The sequence below is a fragment of the Podarcis raffonei genome, chromosome 14, assembly GCF_027172205.1.
Source record: "Podarcis raffonei isolate rPodRaf1 chromosome 14, rPodRaf1.pri, whole genome shotgun sequence".
NCBI classification, from domain to species: Eukaryota; Metazoa; Chordata; class Lepidosauria; order Squamata; family Lacertidae; genus Podarcis; species Podarcis raffonei.
The window spans coordinates 2,256,053-2,277,882 of NC_070615.1; the positions used below are offsets into that span (position 1 = coordinate 2,256,053).

Below are 21,830 nucleotides of genomic sequence, written 5' to 3' on the forward strand. Positions count from 1 at the left end.
CCCTCTGGTAGGCAGGCAATGACATAATTTCGTACCAGCTTTTCAAAGCACTTCATGATTATAGGTGTGAGTGCTACTGGACGAAAGTCATTCAGATCTTCCGGGTTAGGTTTTTTTGCTATTGGAACGATAATAGAGGACTTTAGGCAGGATGGAACAATAGCCTGGGCTAGGGATCGATTTAAAATCCCAGTGAAAACTCCTGCTAGTTGATCTGCACAGTCTCTCAATACCCTTCCAGCTACCCCATCTGGCCCTGTGGCCTTCCTTGGGTTGATTCCCTTCAACACCTTCCTCATCTCTTCTTTTTCCACAGAGACTGCTACATTCCTTTGTACTGATGATGGTGATGGTGGTGATGATGGCAAAGCCTTCCCAGGGAGTGGTGGTGGTGGTGGTAAAGCCTCAGCAGGTGTTGCTGCAGATGTTACTTCAAAATGGGCAAAAAAGGCATTCAAATCCTCTGCGAGGGATGCCCCTCCCTCGTCTGCCAGGGAATCCTTGGATTTATACCCTGTTAATTCTTGTACACCTTGCCACACCTGCCTGGTGTTGTTACTTTGTAGATGATTCTCCAGCCGCTGTCTATATGCCTCCTTTGCTACACGGATACCTCTCTTTAGATCCGCTCTAGCTAAGCTGTACAGCGACTTATTTCCACTTCTGAAAGCAGTATTTCTTGCCTTTAGCAACCCCTGGACCTCCCTTGTCATCCAGGGCTTCCTGTTTGGGTAGATCTTTATCCGGCGCCTCTGTGTTACATTGTCAGTGCAGAACCTAATATAGTCCAACACTTGCTCAATATGAGTCTCTACATCCTGTTGGGCGAATACCTCCCAATCGGTGTCATGAAAACAGTCTTGTAGTTGTTGGGATGCTTCAGCTGGCCATGTTGTAATATCCCTCTTTATAGCTGGAGTCCGTTTCCTCAATGGAATATATTCAGGAGTCAGGAGCAGGGACGCATGATCAGATTGGCCTAGATGTGCCAATGGTTCGGCCTTATAGGCCTGTCTGACATTTGTATACAGCCTGTCCAGAGTCTTTTCTCCCCTGGTTGCACACTTTATGTGTTGATAGAATTTAGGTAGGACCACTTTCAAATCTGCCTGGTTAAAAGCCCCGCATACAAGAAATGCAGCCTCGGGATACTTGCCTTGTTGCCTGCTAATGGCATCATGCAGAAGACCCATTGCCTCTTTGGTGTTCGCATCAGGTGCAATGTATACTATAGTTATCAGTACTGCTGTAAATTCTCGGGGGATGTATATAGGTCTGCATTTAAGCGCCATAAATTCCACAGTTAAGAACTTTGCTTCAGGATGAGAACAGAAATCGTGCTCTGACGGCGCAGCAGCAGCGGAAGGCCCCATTAGCTAAAGTGGTGCTTCAGGTTAAGAACAGTTTCAGGTTAAGAACAGACCTCCGGAACGAATTAAGTTCTTAACCCGAGGTACCACTGTAAGGGAGTCTGAATGTTAACTTTGGGTCCTCCCAAGTTTTATATCTGAGGACAAAGAAGCAGAAGTGGCCCTACCTTTGATCAGCATTGCTGTGGCCAATCAATTGGGGCAGGCGTCTGGTGGGCCATAAATAAAAGGCTTCACTGTACAGCTTAAGTCCAGGTGCATGCCCCTCCACTATACAAATGGCGGATTGAGCAGATGAGACCAATGGGTCCAATGGTAAAAAAGGTGCCGTACACGGAAGTGAGCCCATTAGGAAAAGGAAAAGCATTAAAGGAAATATGTGTGGTGAAAGAAAATTTTATTACAGTCATTATATTAGAAGACTCAACTTCTAAGGTTATCTAGCAATAACAATGTAACATTCAGTCCTGCAGGAGCCAAAGTATCAAGTTAAATTAACACATACACTGCATGTACCGTTCTCGGAAATAAAAAACAACTGAATGCAGAAGATAAACACATGTAATAAAAATTTAAAATCTGCTGCTCAATGGATTTACTCAGGGGGTAGCAGAAAGATACTTTCTCTCCTTTTCTTCCTCTTCTTTATTTTCTTCCTTTTTTCTTATTTCTCTCCTCTTTAGTTTGGCTTTTATTGTATTTTATGTTGAAAACATTTAATAAAAATTGATGGTAAAAAGGGAGCTTGCTAGACATGTAGTGAATTAGTTTACATCTGTCCAAGAAACAGAACTGCACAACTTAAAACACCTTTTTTCATAGAAAAAAATTAAGTGCATTTAAAAAGCCAAAAGGAAACAAACTCCAGAAAAAGCCCCATCATCCAATGATCCATTCATTTATTTCACCTTAAGTTAAAGGCAGTCTAAGTACAGATGCTGTACATTAAATATATGTGAAATATGGAACAAGTTCTCCTAGGTGTATTTTTAAAGTCCGGTTTGTGTGTTTCCAAGTGCAATCCATCTGACGTTTCTTGCATTGATGGTTAGATGTAAAGTGAGCCGTCAGCAGGGCCCACGTAACCAACGCCTATGAGCAGTACATCTATGAGAGTCCAGATTCCCAGGCCTCCAAAGCTGAAAAGTTTGCCCAGACCTTCTCTCCACTGGCCCAAGTAGAAACGATCAGCTCCAAAACCGCCAAGTGTGATGCTGCAAATACAACACAATTATGTCTGAGAAGCTGTCTAAATCCAGACATCCATTACTGATACCGGCAGCAAAGCATTTAAATTATTTGTACCTGACAAATAGCATAATGAAGTCAATTAACACTGACTTAAAAAATCATCTATTTTAAATGAGCCTACTAGTGATATAATTTTTTTTAAAATGAAAACTTTGCACTTATTTTTACAGTTTAACACAAAATACTGGTAGAATCCCATTCTGCTTTCAAGACTCAGGACAGGCAGCATGCTTCAGAACTGCCTGAAGACAAAATAAAGTAACCAGGCTCCCTTGACCAGCTTAACCAAACATCAAGTCCAAAAAAGAAAGTATTTTATTTAGAAATTTAGAAAGCAGGTAATCCTATTCCTACCTTAAAGCCAAGGCAGTTGACCATTTATAGCCTCCTGTCCAGTTACAATAAAGCATCTTGGGGAAAGTACGGTTACCTTAAAATAAGCAGACATTGAAATCATAAAGCCAAGACCACAAACAGGAATAGTGCTGCATAATGAATCCTGTTAGGTTGGCAGTGTGTGCTTTGAAATTATCTTAATTGATCTTATTGCAAAAACTGTGACAAATACTTTTCAGCCCTGATTTAAGAGTGATATAGGCTGATCTGTTATCAGTGTTGCATCTTTCCCCTTTACACATTAGTATTATTTTTTGCATTTCTCCCAAGTCTGGTATTTTTGCCCCCAAAACATCTGTTAGAGTTTTATAGAATTCTTCAGGGACACCATCTTACTCAGGAGCCTTTTAGAGATCTTATCTCTTGTTGAACTTCAAGTGTGGTCAAAGAGATACTTTCATAACTGATCAATTTTGGTCATAAGGACAAGATCCCGGATCAGAATCCTTTTCATGTTGAGGTGGCTCACCCATCATTTTCAACAGCTAGGTAAAGGTAAAGGGACCCCTGACCATTAGGTCCAGTCGTGACCAACTCTGGAGTTGCGGCGTTCATCTCGCTTTACTGGTCGAGGTAGCCGGCATACAGCTTCCGGTTCATGTAGCCAGCATGACTAAGCCGCTTCTGGCAAACCAGAGCAGCGCACGGAAGCTACTTACACTCAACAGCTACTTACCACTAAATTAGATGCCAACACACATAACTGATACCCTGCAAGGCTTTCCCCTCTGCCTAGTGTCTGCACAAGTTGATTGTGATTATTTACTGCAGTAAGGTCCAGCAATCATCTAATAACCAGAAACTTTTAGGAAGGTAGACAGTTACTACACTGTCTAACACCAAATGACCATCATGGTATCATATTACTATAATTGTGGGCCAATAGGAACCCCCTGGGGTGTGAGAGAGAAAACCTTTACCAGGAAAAATGGGATTGGTGATTTGCATTACAATACCCTCTTGCTCCAAAGTGGTGGGCATGGATGGTTAGAACATCTATGCCTAGACCAATGTATATTACTTCATTTAATAAGCTGGATACCACACAGCTTAGTCATAACCTAAGATCCCAAACTTTTTCTTTGTATATTCCTACTGCAAAATTATCAGCCACTGCCCGTAACAATAACTTGGTCTGAACAAGATGCTCTGGAAGTAGTGAATAATATTGTTCAGAAAGACGCCTTTCTTCTCCCCACCACGTCAAACACCCACACTAAGGTGTTGCTTACCCAGACAATGAATATGATCCCGCACTGTGCAATTGGCACTATATCGTTCTCGTGGACAAGAGACCGTTTTGCAGTTTGTAGGATTGGAACAGACATAATCTGATGGAGGGAGCTGCCAGCAAAGCTGGCAAGTCATGTTGATTGTGAAAGTTTCTGGGCGATTGTTTTTCTCATCCTGCATGAGAATCAGAAATCTTAACTCACCCTTCCAGAAATAATACACAGGTTAACCAGAGAGCACTTATTGGAGTGTGACAGAATCACCAAATACACTTGATTTTTTGGAAGCTGAGAGCACCTAAGTTCTAGATACTTTTACTAAATTAAGCAAGCACAAAGTCAAACACATATGTGCCAAAAAAGAAAAGTCCTGTGGGAATATACTGAAGCATAAGCTTTCCTGGATTAGACTTCAACAGGTGCATGAAGGTTCACCCTCAACTGGTGTAGCTGCATGCATTATTTGAGGAAACTGATTGTCTAGGCTCATTCCAATCTGGGTTAGTGACTGACTCTACCTTGGGTGCCCTAATGGACGACCCTTATTGAGGGAAGGACCTGGCTGCTTCTGCTTGATCTCTCACCTGCTTCTGATACAAGGGAGCATGGCATCTGCCTATACTCTCTGAAAGAAATGAGTATCAGGGGCATTGCTCTGGTCTCCTCTTCAGGGACAGTTCCAGCAGACAGTATTTAATAGTGTTTCTCAGCCCCTAAGCTCTTGAGCTGTGAGGTGCCACAGTGCACTATGTAGTCCCCAATGCTATTTAACATCTATATGAAGCCATTGGGAGATATGGAGCAAGGTGTCATCAGTACACTGATAAACCCAGCTCTCTTTCGCCGTAACATCTGAATCAGCAGAGGCTGTGCAAGCCCTGGGTCAGTGCCTGGGTGCAGTGGTGGGCTGGATAGCAGTCAAAAGACTGAGTCTGAATCTTGACAAGACCAATGCACAATTTGTGAACACTTATTGAGTCCGTGTAATTGGTCAATTGCCTGCTTTGGGTGGAGAATGTACTTCCTCTGAAGGAGTGGGCTTGTTGTCCGGGGGTCTCCTGGATCCATCTGTCACTAAGGTCCCAGGTGACCTTAGTGGCTAGGTGTGCCTTCTAACAGCTTTGGCCATTTCTAGACTGTGGCAGCTGGACCATTGTAGGTCATGCACCAAGGACCTCCCAATTGGTTTAGACCAGGGGTGGCCAACTCTCCAAAAGCTGCGATCTACTTTCAGAATTAAAAACTACCCCCGTTTTTTTGAGGTTCAGCTCAAAGTTGTTGAGCTATTTTTAGGGAGGAAGAAAGCCCTGTTTTGGGGCTGGGGTTAAAGGCAGGACACAAAGGGGTAAAGTCACTCACAAAAAGATCGCTATGGATGAAAACAGCAGCACAGAGGAAGCTCCATCTTCCCTTCCAGAGATCAAACAACAATACTACTGCTAACCACAAGCTGAGGTCTCTGTAATTAAAGTACAGAATTGAATCTTCCCCCTTTCAGATAGAAAGCAAATGTCTAGGCCCAACAGAATATCCCTTTCATCTATATCCAGCATCTCCTGAATAAGGTATCTATTCAATTACATATTTTACAAAGTAATTATTCTCCTTCAAACAAGTAAGGTGTAGTATTTCCGCAAGATTCATGTTCATATTACAAATGAACAAGCATTCTACTTACAACACAGTGGACCTGGGATCTGGCTTTACATTCAAAAACAGCAGTTTTGCCATAGATACAGGAGCAATTTGTTTCACAGTCCATACATCCTGGAGGCAGTCGGCTGCACAGTCCATTACTAGGGCATTGGGTCATATACGATGGGGTCGCTGTGGCTTCTGAAGAATTAAAATCTGGTGAGAACAAAAGTTTCAGTATTCCCCACAAAAAAGCTAGGGAACAAAATATCTGAAATTCCTAGGTTGCTGAACACGAATGCCTAAGCAACTACTTTTTCCTAACCTGCTCCATTTACATTTCACCTATTTTAGTAATGTGCAGCCTATGCATGTTTACCCAGGAGTAAGATCCACTATAAGGACCAAAGAATTTAATGGGTCTCCCTTATATGTAAGTTATTTTTAGGATTAGGAAGATATGACTGTCTTAAACTGAGCCAGAACTTTAGACCATTTAGCTCAGTATTGTCTACACTAGAATGCCCTGTGGCCTTCTAAATATGGTTGGAATCCAATCCTGATTAGTCCCAACCAGCAAGCCTAATGGTCAGGGTTGCTGAGAGCTGTACTCCAGCAATATCTGGAGGGTCTACAGTGACAGGTGTCTTTCCCAGCCTTGCATGAAGAAGAAGAAGAAGAGTTTGGATTTGATATCCCGCCTTTCACTCCCTTTAAGGTGTCTCAAAGCGGCTAACATTCTCCTTTCCCTTCCTCCCCCACAACAAACACTCTGTGAGGTGAGTGGGGCTGAGAGACTTCAAAGAAGTGTGACTAGCCCAAGGTTACCCAGCAGCTGCATGTGGAGGAGCGGAGACGCGAACCCGGTTCCCCAGATTATGAGACTACTGCTCTTAACCACTACACCACACTGGCTCTCTGATGGGCACAGAACTGGGGACCTTTTGCATAACCCCAGCATTTTTCACAATTCAGATACATTTCTATGGGGAAAGTTATGAGTCACATTCAAATGAAAAGGCAAGTGACTGACTCACAGGCTATATAGAATTGAGTATATTAATACTCAAACAAACAAAAAAGTCAGGTAAGCATTGAGAAATATTACTGGATCATCATTTTGAAACACGAAGCGTATTTAAGTACCATAGCTACTACACAAATAGGAGCTGCATCCATGGAGAGGGATGGACTCACACAAGGGAAAGTGAAAAGAGAAAGTACTCTGGCATTTATCAATGCCATATGGTAATAGTATTTGTAATCACATGCATGAGTATTTATTCAGACCTGCTCACAATAATTCATGCTGGTTCCTTTGCTCAATTGGTGGCAACACCATTCAGTTTCATTAGTGTTCTTTGGCTCTTAGTAGGAGATAATCAACAGCTTCTTTATCTGCAGGGTACAATTGTTTTGTTTCCAAATGAAAGACCTCCTTCATTTTTAAGTTCAAGAAAATTATTTTTGTTTCCTTGAGCCACTCAATGGGCTTTATCCACAGAAAAAGCTTTTGCTTCTAGTGTTAGAAATGCCTCCGAGTAAGTGCTTTCGGGAAACAACAACAGGAGTGGTTCCTGCCCTCCTTGTGGGCGTCCCAGAGGCATCTGGTTGGCCACTGCGGGAAACAGGATGCTGGACTAGATGAACCCTTGATCAGATCCAGCAGGGCTCTTCTTATGTTTTTGTTTCCTGTACAGGGGACCAAACAGTCCATTTTCCTCCCATTAAGGGCCACATTATATAGTATGCACAAGTGGAACACGCCCATGTAGAACAGATTGTTTGTGGCAGCTTGGGGCAGTGTTCACAAGAGAGACTCTGAGTTGCAAAATACTATGATCTTAAGGATCAAGATATAACAGAACGGTGTGTCTTCTCTCATTAGCAAATGTAAAGCCCTAATTTCCTAGCTATTTCTTACAATTGAGAATTTGTTTCTAGAAATTAGGGGGGGTTTACATGGAGGAAGTGGGATGGAGAGTCCTTCAGAAATAAGCTGTTCTGTAGGCAAATATATCTCACAAACCTCTAAAGATCTGTGCAGAGTAAGGTTTACAAAGACATACATTTTCATTCTAAGAAGTACAAGACGGAATGGAAAAAAAAATACATACCTGATACTTTAGACACTGGAATGTGTGTGCTTGTAGGTACTATTGCAACCTTTGCCAGCTGAGCTTGTGGATGAGAGTGTTCTAAGCTCAGTGATCCTGGGGGTGGGATGGGGGGAAAGAAACACAAAATACTAACAGGATTCAAAGCATGTTTAGTTACGACTTGGAAGCAACAGTGTGGTCCAGAGCATCAGGCTTGGGTTCAAATCCCTTGTGTGTTCAAAAGAAAGTGGTGCTGGTAAGATAAAGTGGCTTGAATTGCTCAGTACACTCCTCCTCTAGAGGCTAGTTGCCAACGCTGTACTGAGTGACTTTCTCTGCCCAGGGAACTATTACTCTGTAATAGTGCTGTCCCTCAGAATGTATTTCTCATCTTCCTCACCCTAACCCAGGACCTCCAGTCCAAGGAGTAGCACTGTGAGCTTTCCACACTTATTTCAATTTGCATTTTAAAAGTGTGGGTAGTTCAGACCCATGAGCTGGTAAGTTAAATTACACAACACCATCACTACTTTGAATTAAGGTGCTGAGTTGCGGAGAAGAGAGAGAATAAACACTGCCTGGTATTTGCACCTTTGACAACAGGTGTCTCAGATCTTTCAAGGCCTCTTAATGATGCACTGCGCAACAACTGAGACGTTTGTCTGTGTTGGACATTACTTGTTTAAAAAAGTCCTACAGTAGCAAGACTGGGTAAGACCTTGTGGCATTCCTCAGACATTGGGGGGGGGGGGACTATATTTTGGGCAAAAAAAATAATGAACAAATTCCTATGCCCTACGGATAACCCAGAGATGCATTTTAAATAAAAGCACACATTCTACTCATGTAAAAACACGCTGATTCCTGGACCATCCGCAGGTCGGATTGAGAAGGCCTAGGTTGCCTATCCCTGTCCTAAAGCAACACTGCCAATCACAGCAAAGGATAGCAGTGAGAAGCCCCAAAGACTGACTTGAATGTAATAGGTTTGCAGGTCCTCATAACCAGATTCGGGAATAAGGTAAGAAGAGCCCTGACGGAGCACAAGAAAGACCCATCTGGTCCAGCATCCTGTTCTCGGAGTGGTGAACCAGATGCCTATGGGAAGCCTGGAAACAGGATCTGAGCACAGCATTCTCCCCAACCGCAGTTCCCAGCAACGGGTATTCAGAGGCATACCCTTTAATCTAGCTTTGTAAATTAGCCCCCTCACTCCCTGCATGCAATTCCTGGTCACCTATGGCGACCAGGTAATACTTAAACACAAGAAAGGCTGTGTCTGCCCCATATCCTGAAGTAACAAAACCCAAATATATATTAACAAAATAAAAACATTACTCCCCCCTACTTCAGTTCGCTCTCCTTTCTTGGTTGTTTCTCCACCCCAATGCCAATTCTATAGTGTAAGCCTGTTGGGGCAGAGACCTGTTTTCTTAAGGTTTCGAGAGAATGACACAGCACCAGGCACGAGGCTGAAAGAGGCTGAGCGCGTGCAGAGTGCAAGGGCCCCGCCACCCCAGCGCCTCTTCGGCGTGAATTGGTGGGTCTACGAAGCGGCGCGGCCTGGCACTCACCCCGCCCGGAGAGGACGTAGAGCTGCGAGAGGAAGAGGGCGACGCGGCACAGCTTCTCCAGCGCCGCCACCGCCGCCGCCATCTTGGCCTCATCCGGGGACTCCGCTCGGCTCCGCCCCCGCCGGCACGTCCCGCCTCCGCTGCGCTCTACGCAGGCGCGAACCCCAAGAGCCCGCGGGGCAGGCCGGGCCGTGCTCTCTGCTGCCACCACGAGGCCGGGAGCAGCGTGGCCTGTCTTAGCATTGGGCGCCCGAGGGCGAGACCAGGAGGAGAGAATCCAAGGACTGGAGAGTTGGAAGAGACCCCTGGGGTCATCTAGTCCGACCCCATGCAATGCCCAACGTGGGGCTCCAACCCATGACTCTGAGACTGAGAGATGCTCTACACATCCAGGCACCCAGTTATCATTTACAGTCCTCTTAGGAGCAGGGGAGAAATCCCTTAAAAACCTCCCGTCTGCGTCTCAAAGGCAGGAGAAGGACAAAGGCCTTGATAGAGAGGAAAGCTGTTGCCTTGCGCCTACAATGATGGAGGAGCGCATCCCACAAACGGAGCCACCACCACTCTCCCCCACCCCTTCCTCCTCCTTGCCCTGCAGGGACCCTGTGAGACAGACGGGGAGGGCAGGAAGGAAGCCCCCCAAGGAGGCGTTGGAAGGCAGCAGGGACTGTGGGGAATGGAAGGTGGCTCTGGCACAGGCCGGGCTGCTCCCTTAGTCTGTGGAGAACATCAACAAGGGAGGGAGAGACCAGCCTGGCCCCATCCGTTGGTAAAAGAAACAAGTCGCCAATTAATTGCCTTTTCAAGCAAGGGCAGCATCAAGGGGAGATTGGCCTGTCCAGAACTGAACATAAACATCCCCTTATAGCTCCCCACTTTGTCCTGGGCCTGTGGAACTGATACCCCACCTCCTCTACCTTTCCTCTCCCCTTGTGCGTATTGTCCTTTTAGTTTGAAAGTCAGACCTGATTCAAGCAGGACCCTTTTTTAAAAAAACCATGAGCCACTTGGGGAAGACAACTGCTTGAGAAACAGGACAAAAATCTAGGAAACAGGCACTTCACCTCCTCTTGCTCCCAAGTGTACTGATTTGAACTTTGAATTCCATTTAAGCCAACATGACTAGCAAGCATGGGAACTCCTCTTCCCATGTTTTGTCTGATCCTCTAAAGCCATTTAAATTAGGAAGTTTACCACATCTTGATGCAGCAGATTCAGTAAGTAACTGGCCATGTTGTGTGAAATAGTACTGTGAAATAGTACTGAAATAGTACTGTTGTCTTTCTGGACACTGTCCACTAATTGAAAACCTCGAGGAGTTCAAGCACTGAGGGGAGCAGAAGGCCCTAACTGCTTTTTTGTACTATGCATAATAGTACAAACTTCAGTTAATTAGGTTTTTCACTCCAGGCATCAAAGTTAAGGCCAGCCCACACTGGTTCAGGGGCTACACATAAAGAAACACTTCAATCATTTGTCTAGAGGAATTGTGTCTTTGTAAAGTGCCACCATTTTTTAAAAGCCAAGCAAACAAACACGTCCATATTTTAAAAGATGTTGGAGCAATCATGATTATCATTTTCTCAAATATGAAGCATGAAGTGCTGGTTTTCCTTTTGCCCCTGTGCAAGGCACTGACATATCAAATCAGTATTGTAGCTTTCTCTATGCAGGAACACTGCACATTTTAATAATAATAATAATAATAATAATAATAATAATAATAATAATAATGTATACTTTAAGGTACAATAGTGATAATTCTGACTTGAATGCATTATTTCAAATAAGAAAATTATTTATAGAAAAAAGAGGCAACTCATGCTGATTATAATGTAATTTTATTCAAAAGCTTCTATGTGGGCTTATTCATTGCTCTAAAGTGGGGGAAGCAACTCTAATTTGTCAGGAGTTTGCTTTTTAAAAAATAAGAACATGTTATAAGGCTCAATCCATCAGGAAGGTGCACACCCAATGACATGGACCAAACAACCTGTTCCGTTTCAATGAGGCTCCAGCAGGACTTCCTGATGGATTGTGCCCGCAAAGCGACAATGCTACGTAAATATGGAGATCTCCCATTTGTGCTACACAGAACTGTAGCATAACCTTACATATAAGCCAGTTCTCGGCACAATGTAGAACTTGACACCAGTGAAAGGCTATTCGAGTTCCACGCTTTGGAGTCACTCTTCACTTGACTGATTCATCATGGACTCCTTTCCTTTCAACCCAGACACTATTGTTTTGCAACATGACCTCTAAACATAAAGACAACTCCAACATATTGATGAGACAATCTAATATGAACAGGTGAGGTTGCCACAAATAAGATTGCTCAGACAGGCTCAAAATAACTTGCACACTAGCTCACAAAAAGTTGCATTTTGAGGATATGTTAACTCTCCTCAGAAAGCAGTAGCAGTAACAGAACTTCTGTATGAACCTCCCAAGGACTTTCATTCTATGAAAGGGAGATTTGCTGTGTAATTTTGAAGTGTTTTTTTAAAGCAAGATGCCTGTGGTATCTAATAATGCTTCTTCTTCTTCTTTTTTACAGTTTATACAACAGCTTCAAGGAGTTTTGTGTCACCTTAAAGAATAACAAATTTATTAGACTATAAACTTTCATGGACTACCATCAACGTCTGCAGATGCATGAAGCTGAAAACTTGAGTAACAGGTGTTGAGTTATGGTTCAACTTGTGCCATAATAAATAAATAAATAAATAAAATTGTTAGGGATGCATTCAACTAAATTATATTCAGAGGAGACCCCTTGAAATTAATTGGCCTGTTAGTTTGTCCATTATTTTCAATGCATCTACTCTGAGTATTTACAGCATTTATATACTGTCTTTTTGTCAGTTTACAATTTTAAAGCACTAAAACAAATAATATAAAATGTAAACTGTGGAGAAGGCTCTGAAGTTGTCTTTGCCTGCTCCCATCACATGATTCTTTCTTCCTGTAAGACTAACCCTGAACACAACCCGAAGTCTCTAAGGTAACACAAACCTCTTGGTTAACTTTGCTACCCATCTGGAAATTGTTTCAAAAGAACCTGCATCACCTACATGTTTAGTTTTCTGAATGTCATGATGTACTATAGCATCAAACTACTGCCTTGATGGAGGGCTGCAGTCCTAAATGTACTTGCCAGGAAGTAAAGCCCACCAAGCATAGTGGAGCTAAATTCAAGGTGAACACGTTTATGATAGAGCCAATATTTCACCTTTCAGTACACTCTCCATTAGCAATAACTAGAATTCCTCTTCTGCATGTAAAGTGTGTGATGCTTTCAACGCCTTTAGCTTTTCAATGGCAGATGCGACTGAAACTTCTCCATGGACCCTGTTGTCTCTTGTTCGCACATTCACAGCATTATTAGTTTTCTCCTTTTCTCCAACCACTGCAAGAAACAACGCAGAGCAATGTTACTTGGCACACAGCCACAATGCCTTGTACTGCGACAATGCTACACACTCAATAAGATGTCCTACTGGATTCAGTAGGGTAATTTCTGAGCAGTGCTGTGGCTCACATGAAGATTTATGAGGCCCATGAAAATCCACAGATGTACTTTTTCAGAATATATCCTGTGCCTATAATTTATTTACTCACATGAACTATCCATTCATGTACTTCTCTCTCAAACATATATAATTTATACACACATTGTGTGCTGCCTTCTATTGTGATGATTCTATGGTTTCCCTTTTCTACTCTCGCCAATCCACAAAGGCCTTGTGCACTGACAGATTGTTACACTGCTGAATGGTTCAATTGTTACGAACATTCTATATCACCACTGGAGCTCAACAAATGCCTAGCAAGTTCTTATATCAATCTACTAAACTCAGAGAACTTACAGCCAATAGTGGTTTCTACTGGCCAGTACTTACTTTGGAGAAAAAATTAGCAAAGCCACTGTTTTCCTACAAATTTACATGTTTCTGTGCTTTAATTAAAATCTCTGACCAAAAAAAGAAAAGCTAAATTCACAAGAAAACATTCAGATTCAAGAAGCATTTGTTAGTGCAGTTTTTCCCTAGGCTATGTGCTTTGCTCTTATATGTTTAGAAGCGCACCTTGCAAATAACTGGCTGTGCTCTTTTATCTCTGGTCGGGGACAGAGGGTGGCACTAGGGAGGGAAATGTCGTCGCGCCACTCCTTGGTGTGTGGAGTGCCGCAGGGCGCAATTCTCTCCCCGATGCTTTTTAACATCTTTATGCGCCCCCTTGCCCAGATTATCCGGAGCTTTGGGCTGGGCTGTCACCAATATGCTGATGACACTCAGCTCTATCTGCTGATGGATGGCCACACCGACTCGGCCCCGAACACACTGACCAGATGCTTGGAAGCTGTGGCTGGATGGTTTCGTGGCAGCCGATTGAAACTAAATCCTTCGAAGACAGAGGTCCTATGGCTAGGTCGGGATGGCATGGGGATGAGGGACCAACTCCCTTCTCTTGCGGGGGCCCAATTAGTGCCATTGCCTTCCGTTAAGAGTTTGGGTGTAATCCTTGACGCCTCCCTTTCCATGGAGGTGCAAGTTACAGCAACAGCCAAGGCGACATTTTTCCATCAAGCAGTTGGTCCCTTACCTTTCCCGCCCCGACCTGGCCACAGTGATCCATGCGACGGTCATCTCCAGGCTTGACTACTGTAATTCGCTCTACGAGGGGCTGCCCTTGAAGCTGTCCCAGAAACTCTTAGCGGGTGCAGAATGCTGCAGCGAGGCTCCTCACGGGGTCTCTGCCATGGGAGCATATTCACCCAGTGCTTTTCAAGCTGCACTGGCTCCCGGTAGAGTACAGGGTCAGATTTAAGGTGCTGCTTTTGACCTTTAAAGCCCTTCACGGCCTAGGACCCTCGTACCTACGGGACCGCCTCTCCTGGTATGCCCCACGGAGAGCTTCAAGGTCTATAAATAACAACACCCTAGTGGTCCCAGGCCCTAAGGAAGTTAGATTGGCCTCAACCAGAGCCAGGGCCTTTTCAACTCTGGCTCCGGCCTGGTGGAACGCTCTGCCTCATGCGACCAGGGCCCTGCAGGATCTGATTTCTTTCCGCAGGGCCTGTAAGACAGAGTTGTTCCGCCTGGCCTTTGGCTTGGAGCCAATTTGATTCCCTCCCTCCCTCTCTTTCTTTTTTCTTTTCCTTCTCCTCCTGCGACGAGGCTACATTTTAATATTTTAATGTTCCATTATTTTAATGTTGTATTTTATTTTTGTTTTTAAGTTGTAATCATTCATCTTGTTTTTATTATTGCTTGTAAGCCGCTCTGAGCCCTGCCTTGGCTGGGGAGGGCAGGGTATAAATAAAAAATTATTATTATTATTAAATAAACTATTAAGTAGCCCAATGAAGTCAGAGAAGAGCTAAATAGCCCCTGAACCTATTAAGACTTAGTATGTTATCCAAACTAGGGCAAGCTACCCTGAAACTGGCAGTAAATGAGGGACAGAACTTTCCCCTCTACCCAACAAGAACAACATTCTCTACTTGTGTCAACCATATTGGGTTTTTCATTCTAAGTAAGGTGGGAGGCAAGAATGATGAACGCAAAGTCATAGATACCAAAAATAAAATTATACTGAGCCAGTTGTGCGTTTCTTATCTTCTTGTTTAAGGTGCAGCTTTGATCTAGATCAACATCAGCCATGAATCCAGCTGCAAAAAAGTCACTGCAAATCTTAAAAAAAAAAGACAATGTAAAAATGTGTTAAATTTTACAATTTGGTAACATTTCTGTGCCAAATGACATATTCTGACATATCTTGAGAAGCAGACTTTTCAAAGCTCCAAGGCTAGAAAAGCCTTTTCATGGCAATCTGTACACTGAGAAACATCTGCGTGTCTGCCACAAAAACCCCTGAGTTGCAAGGTATATTTCTGGGGGATGTGTTCTAAATGGGCCCTCTCCATTCAAATAGGGCACCAACCATGTTATGTTGGGCCACATCATTGGCCTAGGTCTAGTGAGAGTACATTTGAGAAGCCTCCCTGTGGTGGTTCGTTGGCAGGGAAACTCTCTAAAGGCAAAGAAGCTGACCTTCTGGGAAGCTTGGCCATTATGATCAAACATCTCAGTGCAGAAGGGTCATCAGCCCCCAAAGAATCCCAGAGTTCCTTGCAACACAGTTTAAAAACAGCTGCTGGGTAACACGCTTAGGTCTAAGTAACATTACTTACAGGCTTATGCTGACTCAGGCCACTGACCCACCTAGCTCAGTGTTGTCTACCCAGAGTAACAACAGCTCTACAGACAAGGGTCTTTCCCAGAGCTACACAGTGATGCTGCTGATTTAACCGGGGGCCTTCTGCAAGCAAAGCACATGCTCTGCTAGAAGGAAATTCCACAGAGTTCAAGGCAGAAGAATGCCAAGGGTTGTATACATGCAGCCTCTATTCCTGAAGTTCTAAACATCACAACAGTGAACAATTATCTCCTTTACATAATATACTTTTAAAAATTCTATTTAAAACAAAAACAACAACAAAATACATCTAGAAAACAAAGTACAATTGCACAGCAGAGAGGCTGGAAACAGTAGGAGGGATAAAAATAGTAGCAGCAAAGATTCCCAAGCCATATTCAGGTCTTCGGAAATGTCATTAAAGTTTAGCAGAGTGAACACTCTTGCAGATCTGAACCAACTTTTAAAAAGGGTACAACTCGGCTGAAAATTACGGCAATTCAGGATTTTATAACTACACTCCAGATAAGACTGGGAGAGACGAAGGCCTGAAAGGCTGGAGAGCTGCTGCCAGCCAGTGTAGAGAATCCTGAGCTAGATGGACTAATGGTTTGATTAAATACAAGGCAGCTTCCTATGTTATACCTGAACAAAACCAAAAAACTTCAGGTGTTGTGCAGTTGACACTTCTACTCTTACCTGTTGAGCATATTCTTCACAGGTGTGACCGACAGGAACTACCATGACCTGCCGAGGAGAAAGCCAAAAGGGCCTGGCCAAAATAAGAACCTCAGTGAATATGCAGCTATTATAAACTTTTCTTCCACACAGCGTTAATCACAGTTGCTTATACGTCACACACATACAGGCAGACATACTTTGCATTATGGAAACGTTAAGTTCGTATTGTGCCATGTGCTCATGTTTGCACTACAAACTTTGTAGTGTGTTTCTCAGACTCAATTTATATAAAATGCAGATCACAGGTAAGTAATTACTTGTGCAAGTAGTCTATACACCCCCAACCATCTTGCATAAAAATGCTTACCCTCTATGCGAACCCATGCTCATGCAGCACTCGCTTGCCAGCAGCCAGTGTTCTGGCAGAGTGTGCTGCTGGTGTGCAAACATCCACTGTGACTAAAGCATTTCTCGGGGGGGGGGGGGATGCTCACACAGATGGATGTTTTACTGCTGGCTAACACCATAGGAACATGGGCCTTACTGTTTTATGTTTGGAGTAGCTGAAATGCTGCTCAGGAGCTTCTGCTCTATCATCCAGCAGGGAAGCCTTCCCCAGCGGGCACTTGGGGGGGGGGGGTTAGACTACAACTCCCACCAACTCCAGGAAGGGAGGGAGCTTTAGTCCAAAGCATCTGGAGGGCACCAGGGTAGCAAAGGCCACATTGTGACAAGATGAAATTGTTCTAAAAACGGTATTTCTGCGGAAATTAAACTTTGTGTTCAAGACCACAGGGTGCTTTCTACTCTCTGCAACTTTCAAAACTGCTTCCAGTTACTGCTACGCACCATTTTCCACCATAGTTTTCCGTCAGAATGGCAATCATTCGCTCCACTGAGCCCAAAATAGCTCTATGGATTATCACTGGCCTCTTCTTGTCATCTCCATCTTTTCTGTGAAAGAATGGAAGTTAAAAAGTGGAAAAATTTAATACAAGCTTATCTTGATTTGAATCTGGTTTCACCCCTCTTTTACCAGAGTTAATTCTAGCGCATTAAAAGGCATGGCTTCTAATTACATTACATTACTGAACTGCAACTTCTCACAAGGAAAGAGTTGGGAAGAGTGCCATTTCAACAAGTTGCATCCCACTGACAGATCATACAATACTTTGCATCACCAATCTATTCTGAAAACCTTGAGGCTCTCCTGAGCGTGCTGAAAACTCTTCCCTTGTTCATGATTAGTTCTGTTTTGGCTAAATAAGGATTGGCACTCAGATAATTTAGTTTACTGTTATTACATATGATATTGCTTTAAGGTATTCACAGGTCTTTATTTACGTACTTCAGATTGTTGCAATCCTTACAATAATCCTCTGAAATAAGAGAGCAATTTTATCTCCTTATAGCACATGTGGTAGTCAGTGCTGATGTGGCTCACCTCAAATCAGACTTTGGGCTCGTCCACACAGGCCCTTGTCCTGTGCTTTCTAACCATGGGCCTCGACCCCATCACTTTCCCCCAGAAAACCCACACTTTGGTGATAAATCAGAACAAACAGCAACCTCTGGAAAACATGATTCAGTGCTAAACCATGGGTTTTCCTGGGGGAAATAAGTGAGACAAATGGAAGTGTGGATGAGCCCTTACTGTGCTCAGTTACTATGCCACACCAATGCTCCAGACATCTAAGCATTTCTTCAGCTTGTCACCTAGTACCTCCAAGTCCATTTACAGCCTCCTCTGATGCCTTGTTTCCTTGTTTTAGGCTCTACATATTTAAGCAGATCAGCTCAAGTCCTAAAAGACTCTTATGAAAACTTACCCCACATAAGTAAGATTAAATCTGATAGGTAGCTGGAAGTCAAGCTGGATAGTAGCACACTGATGGTACCGACCAATAGCATCCCTGATGTTAATATCAATCTGCAAAGGACGACAATGGCAAAATTATAGTTTGGGCTTTGCCATTTATCCTCCACCTGCAGGCTTCAGTAAGAGCATGAGTACAAAAGCATGAATATTTACTAACCTTGGGACCATAAAATGCTCCGTCTCCCAGATTTAGCTTCCAGGGCTCCCCCAAGTCATCCAGGCTGTTCTGGAGTTGCTAAGAATAAACCAGAAGAGCAGTTCTTCATTTACATTATCTTGTTGTATTCCTTACAACGATCCTCCAAAATAAATTAGTATTATTATCCCCCTATTGCAGATGGGAAGCGGATAGTACTGACTGCGGCTCACCTGAAGTTAGACTTCTTACAGCTTAGCCCCCATGGCACACCAATGCTTAGAACATCTAACCATCCTCCGATCCATGTGCCCTCATGCTCTTCCTTGCTAGTTTAAATGCCAGAAATAGAAGAACTATTGCTATGACTGCTTCCACTTCTACTTCTTATTTCTTACTTGTCCTTTACCATATGGTCCCAAGGCAGGTTAAAGCAATTTAACAGTTCAAAACAAATTAGTCGGTCATTCATTCACACACACACACACACACACACACACACAGAGAGAGAGAGAGAGAGAGGGGGGGATTGACCAATTTGTGCAGGGGTTATGTCCCTCACCCCTGTTTCTGCCCCCCTTTCTGGCCATTTCCGAGTCACCATGATCATGCATCCATCAGATATTCATAAATACATAGAGGGAGAGACGTCTTCAGCATACAATGGAAACTGCATAATAAAGGTGCCACACATGCCTGTGGTGAAGGTGAAGGACAACTTAGGGGCTGCCACAAAGAATACCCTCTCTCAGGCTGCTGGCCTCCCAAATTGTGAGGGTGGTAGGACTACCAAGAACACCCCCCACCCCCCGCTGATCTTAACACCTGAGGGAAGGAAGTGGTTATTCAAGTCAAAGTTGTTGTGTTCTCTTTTTAGAGTGGCAGAATTAAATTACCCTCTCTGCCTGGTCCCAGATCTCCTTTTCCCCTAGAAAGTTGACGGGCCTTGTGGAAAGATGTAGTTGGAAGGTAAAACCAAAGACAGCATATACAGACTGCAAGAAGTTCAAGCAGCCTTTCATCTCTTCTTCAATCTGAAATTTAAAATGCAAATAAATTTACAGTGGAGATGTGTGTGGGATGGGATTTAATGGGTAGAAGACGATGTAGTAATTGCAATTTATCCCTCCAGGTGCCCACATATGTGGGCTGAACAGAGTTTTAAAATCCCATCCTTGGCAGCAAAATTAAAAGCATAGGAATTAGGCTGAAAAACCTTGATTTGAGCAAGTCCAGCTATGAAGTAAGGAGGGTTCCCCCTTCTTACCCTGCTTAAGAATGTAACATGCTACAACTTGTAAAAGTAGTTTTAAAATATTATTTACTTACTTTGTATGCACTGGTTTACAGCAAAGGCAGCAGTTAAAACTATGCAGGCACTTTTATTTACAGTATAACCAGCTAGCTTTGGGTAAGTGCATAACCAGCTTTAGAGCTGGAATGAGCTGAGGCATGTCTGCATCTATCATTGGTCAAAGGAAGAGAAGGGGAGGAACAGGGAGTACTACGTACTCCTTCTTCTCTAGCAAAGGAGGGGAAATGACATCACACAGAGCCATCTCTGCTAATTGTAGTTCTATGGTCTGAATGTCTACCTATCAGCAATAAAAGTCTGTGGATTTAGTCCCTTCTCATGCTAACAAGCAAGAACATGCACAAGTTTGGTTTGGTTTGGTTAGGTTAGGAAGCCCTTTCACAACAGCTGCCGTCTATTTAGCGCTCAGACCACACAGGGACTAGTTTATCATGAACTCTTTTATCATTAAAAAAACAGTGAAGGCATCCCTCGACTGTGGCAACCCCAACGTAAGTGCACTACCTGCTCCATTGTGCAAAAGATATGGGCGTCGTCCTGTTGGAAGCGCCTGACCCGAGTCAACCCGCTTAGGGTCCCTGAAAGCTCATTTCGGTGAAGAACTCCAAAGTCAGCAAGTCTTAAAGGCATCTCCCTCCAGGACCGGGGACGGTGGGCAAACATCAAGCTAGAGACGTGAAATAGTTATTAGATCCAAGCATGGTTACTTGACCTATTTATTCACATGCCTCCTTTGTGTCCTGCCCTTTGTGCAGATGGGTTTTCCCACATTTTATCCTCACAATAATCTTGTGAGAAGGACAAGCCAAGAGATGGTGATTGTCTCAGGGTCACCCAGTGGGTTTCATGCCATAGGGTCAAAATACCTATGATATGGAGATATGCAGTCAGTTCTCCTGACATTTTTAATTTTTTTATTACAGTTGCTAAACCAAACAATCCACTAGAAGACTTTTTGTGTGTAAAGCAAGAGTAACAGACTCCAGATTTGATTGACCTAGTGGTGAAGGGAGAGGTTTGGTGGGATTTTTTAAAAAATGCTTCCCCCGTGCCATTTTCCCTGCCTAAATCCTGCGCCCACCTGTCATTAAACCTTGCAGGCATGTATGTTTTCTCCATTGCAGAGCAATACTGGGGGGGCGGGGGCGGGGGAGAGGAAGGCACACCAGTGAAAGGTCAACCCCTGTAACAACACGGCCGCTCTGAAGAAAAGTCCACCGCCGCTATTTCTGTTCTAATACAGAAGTGAATATGTTGATATGCTGATACTTCCAAGTAAAGGGTTGGTGACCTTCTGGCAGCCTGCTGCCGTCCATTACCCAAAGAATGGCTCTGGGCCCCACTTGCATTATCTGGGTGGAATTCAATGTCACTCTAACAGGATTGTTCCGTCAGCAGGAGCATATCTGCTAGCCAGATGAAACAAGTTTGCCTCTCCTCCCTCTGTACACTGGGGTTTGGTGGTTCTTCCAACCCTCCAGAGCAGTGCTAGAAACAGAGATATGAAAGCTAGGAGCTAAATGGCACCTTAAACCTAGGTTATGGGCCCCACAGTGGAGTATCAAGGTGTGCTTTTTTATAACAAGAATACAAAGCTGAAAATGAATGAACTGCAGCTAAAAACCTATGTTCATTTATTACATAGCCTAGTCCTCATCTGAAGACTGCAAAAAAAAGCCAAACTTCCTATGCCCACCCCCCTTATATTCTTATGAGGGTCCCTTCTTCTTCAGTCTTCAGACAGTGGCTGGAAATGGGGAGGCAGAAAAAGGTCCTCCTTTTCTTCCAGCAGTGGTGGTTTTAATCTGAAATCTTAAGTTGAATACTGCACCCAGAGCCCAGAAACTGCTTGCATTAATGAAAGTCCATCACAAAACATGCCTACAACAAGGGGAGTTACAAACACTACTCCACAGCAAATCTGGGGAGAAGCAGGGGTACTGACTAGAGGGAGCCAGCAGTAAATCACATTGAGCCAGTTGGAGTTAACTATTAGGAAAAACAGGATCTGCCTAGGAGTGTCAGGCCTAATGCGCACAGCAATTCAAGTCTGGCAGG

The 21,830-nt window shown here is 43.7% G+C and overlaps 2 protein-coding genes across 5 annotated transcripts in view; both read right to left on the bottom strand.

Annotated features, from left to right (window-relative positions):
• Window positions 1-1,750: 1,750 nt before the first annotated feature.
• Window positions 1,751-9,669, bottom strand: TM2D3 (TM2 domain containing 3). 3 transcript variants are annotated; one of them, XM_053363974.1, is made up of 6 exons: window positions 9,558-9,669; window positions 8,002-8,097; window positions 5,928-6,085; window positions 4,250-4,424; window positions 2,976-3,051; window positions 1,751-2,584 (listed from the first exon to the last, which is right to left on the bottom strand). In XM_053363974.1, exons 1-6 carry the CDS (start codon window positions 9,637-9,639, stop codon window positions 2,419-2,421), a joined length of 753 nt encoding a protein of 250 aa, XP_053219949.1. In that variant the 5' UTR covers window positions 9,640-9,669; the 3' UTR covers window positions 1,751-2,418. The 3 variants fall into 3 exon arrangements, with proteins under 3 accessions (XP_053219949.1, XP_053219948.1, XP_053219950.1); XM_053363973.1 differs by having other exon boundaries at window positions 5,928-6,100; XM_053363975.1 differs by lacking the exon at window positions 2,976-3,051 and having other exon boundaries at window positions 5,928-6,100.
• A 1,712-nt stretch (window positions 9,670-11,381) lies between these two features.
• TARS3 (threonyl-tRNA synthetase 3) overlaps window positions 11,382-21,830 on the bottom strand; it is a 30,422-nt gene continuing 19,973 nt past the window's right edge. For both annotated transcript variants that reach the window (XM_053363971.1, XM_053363972.1), the window contains exons 12-19: window positions 20,277-20,439; window positions 19,354-19,491; window positions 18,479-18,556; window positions 18,272-18,372; window positions 17,292-17,396; window positions 16,461-16,533; window positions 15,142-15,256; window positions 11,382-12,969 (exon numbers count right to left, since the gene is read on the bottom strand). In XM_053363971.1, coding sequence (XP_053219946.1) covers window positions 12,821-12,969; window positions 15,142-15,256; window positions 16,461-16,533; window positions 17,292-17,396; window positions 18,272-18,372; window positions 18,479-18,556; window positions 19,354-19,491; window positions 20,277-20,439 — 922 coding nt within the window. In that variant the 3' untranslated portion in view covers window positions 11,382-12,820. The remainder of the gene's footprint in view (window positions 12,970-15,141; window positions 15,257-16,460; window positions 16,534-17,291; window positions 17,397-18,271; window positions 18,373-18,478; window positions 18,557-19,353; window positions 19,492-20,276; window positions 20,440-21,830) is intronic.

Excerpts from the sequence above, each read along its gene's own strand:
- TM2D3 (XM_053363973.1), bottom strand. The coding sequence starts at position 9,639 with ATGGCGGCGGCGGTGGCGGCGCTGGAGAAGCTGTGCCGCGTCGCCCTC. Across the intron at positions 8,098-9,557 it reads CTACGTCCTCTCCGGGCGGG|GATCACTGAGCTTAGAACAC; the intron begins GTGAGTGCCAGG and ends TCCCACCCCCAG. Across the intron at positions 6,101-8,001 it reads TCCAGTGTCTAAAGTATCAG|ATTTTAATTCTTCAGAAGCC; the intron begins GTATGTATTTTT and ends TGTTCTCACCAG.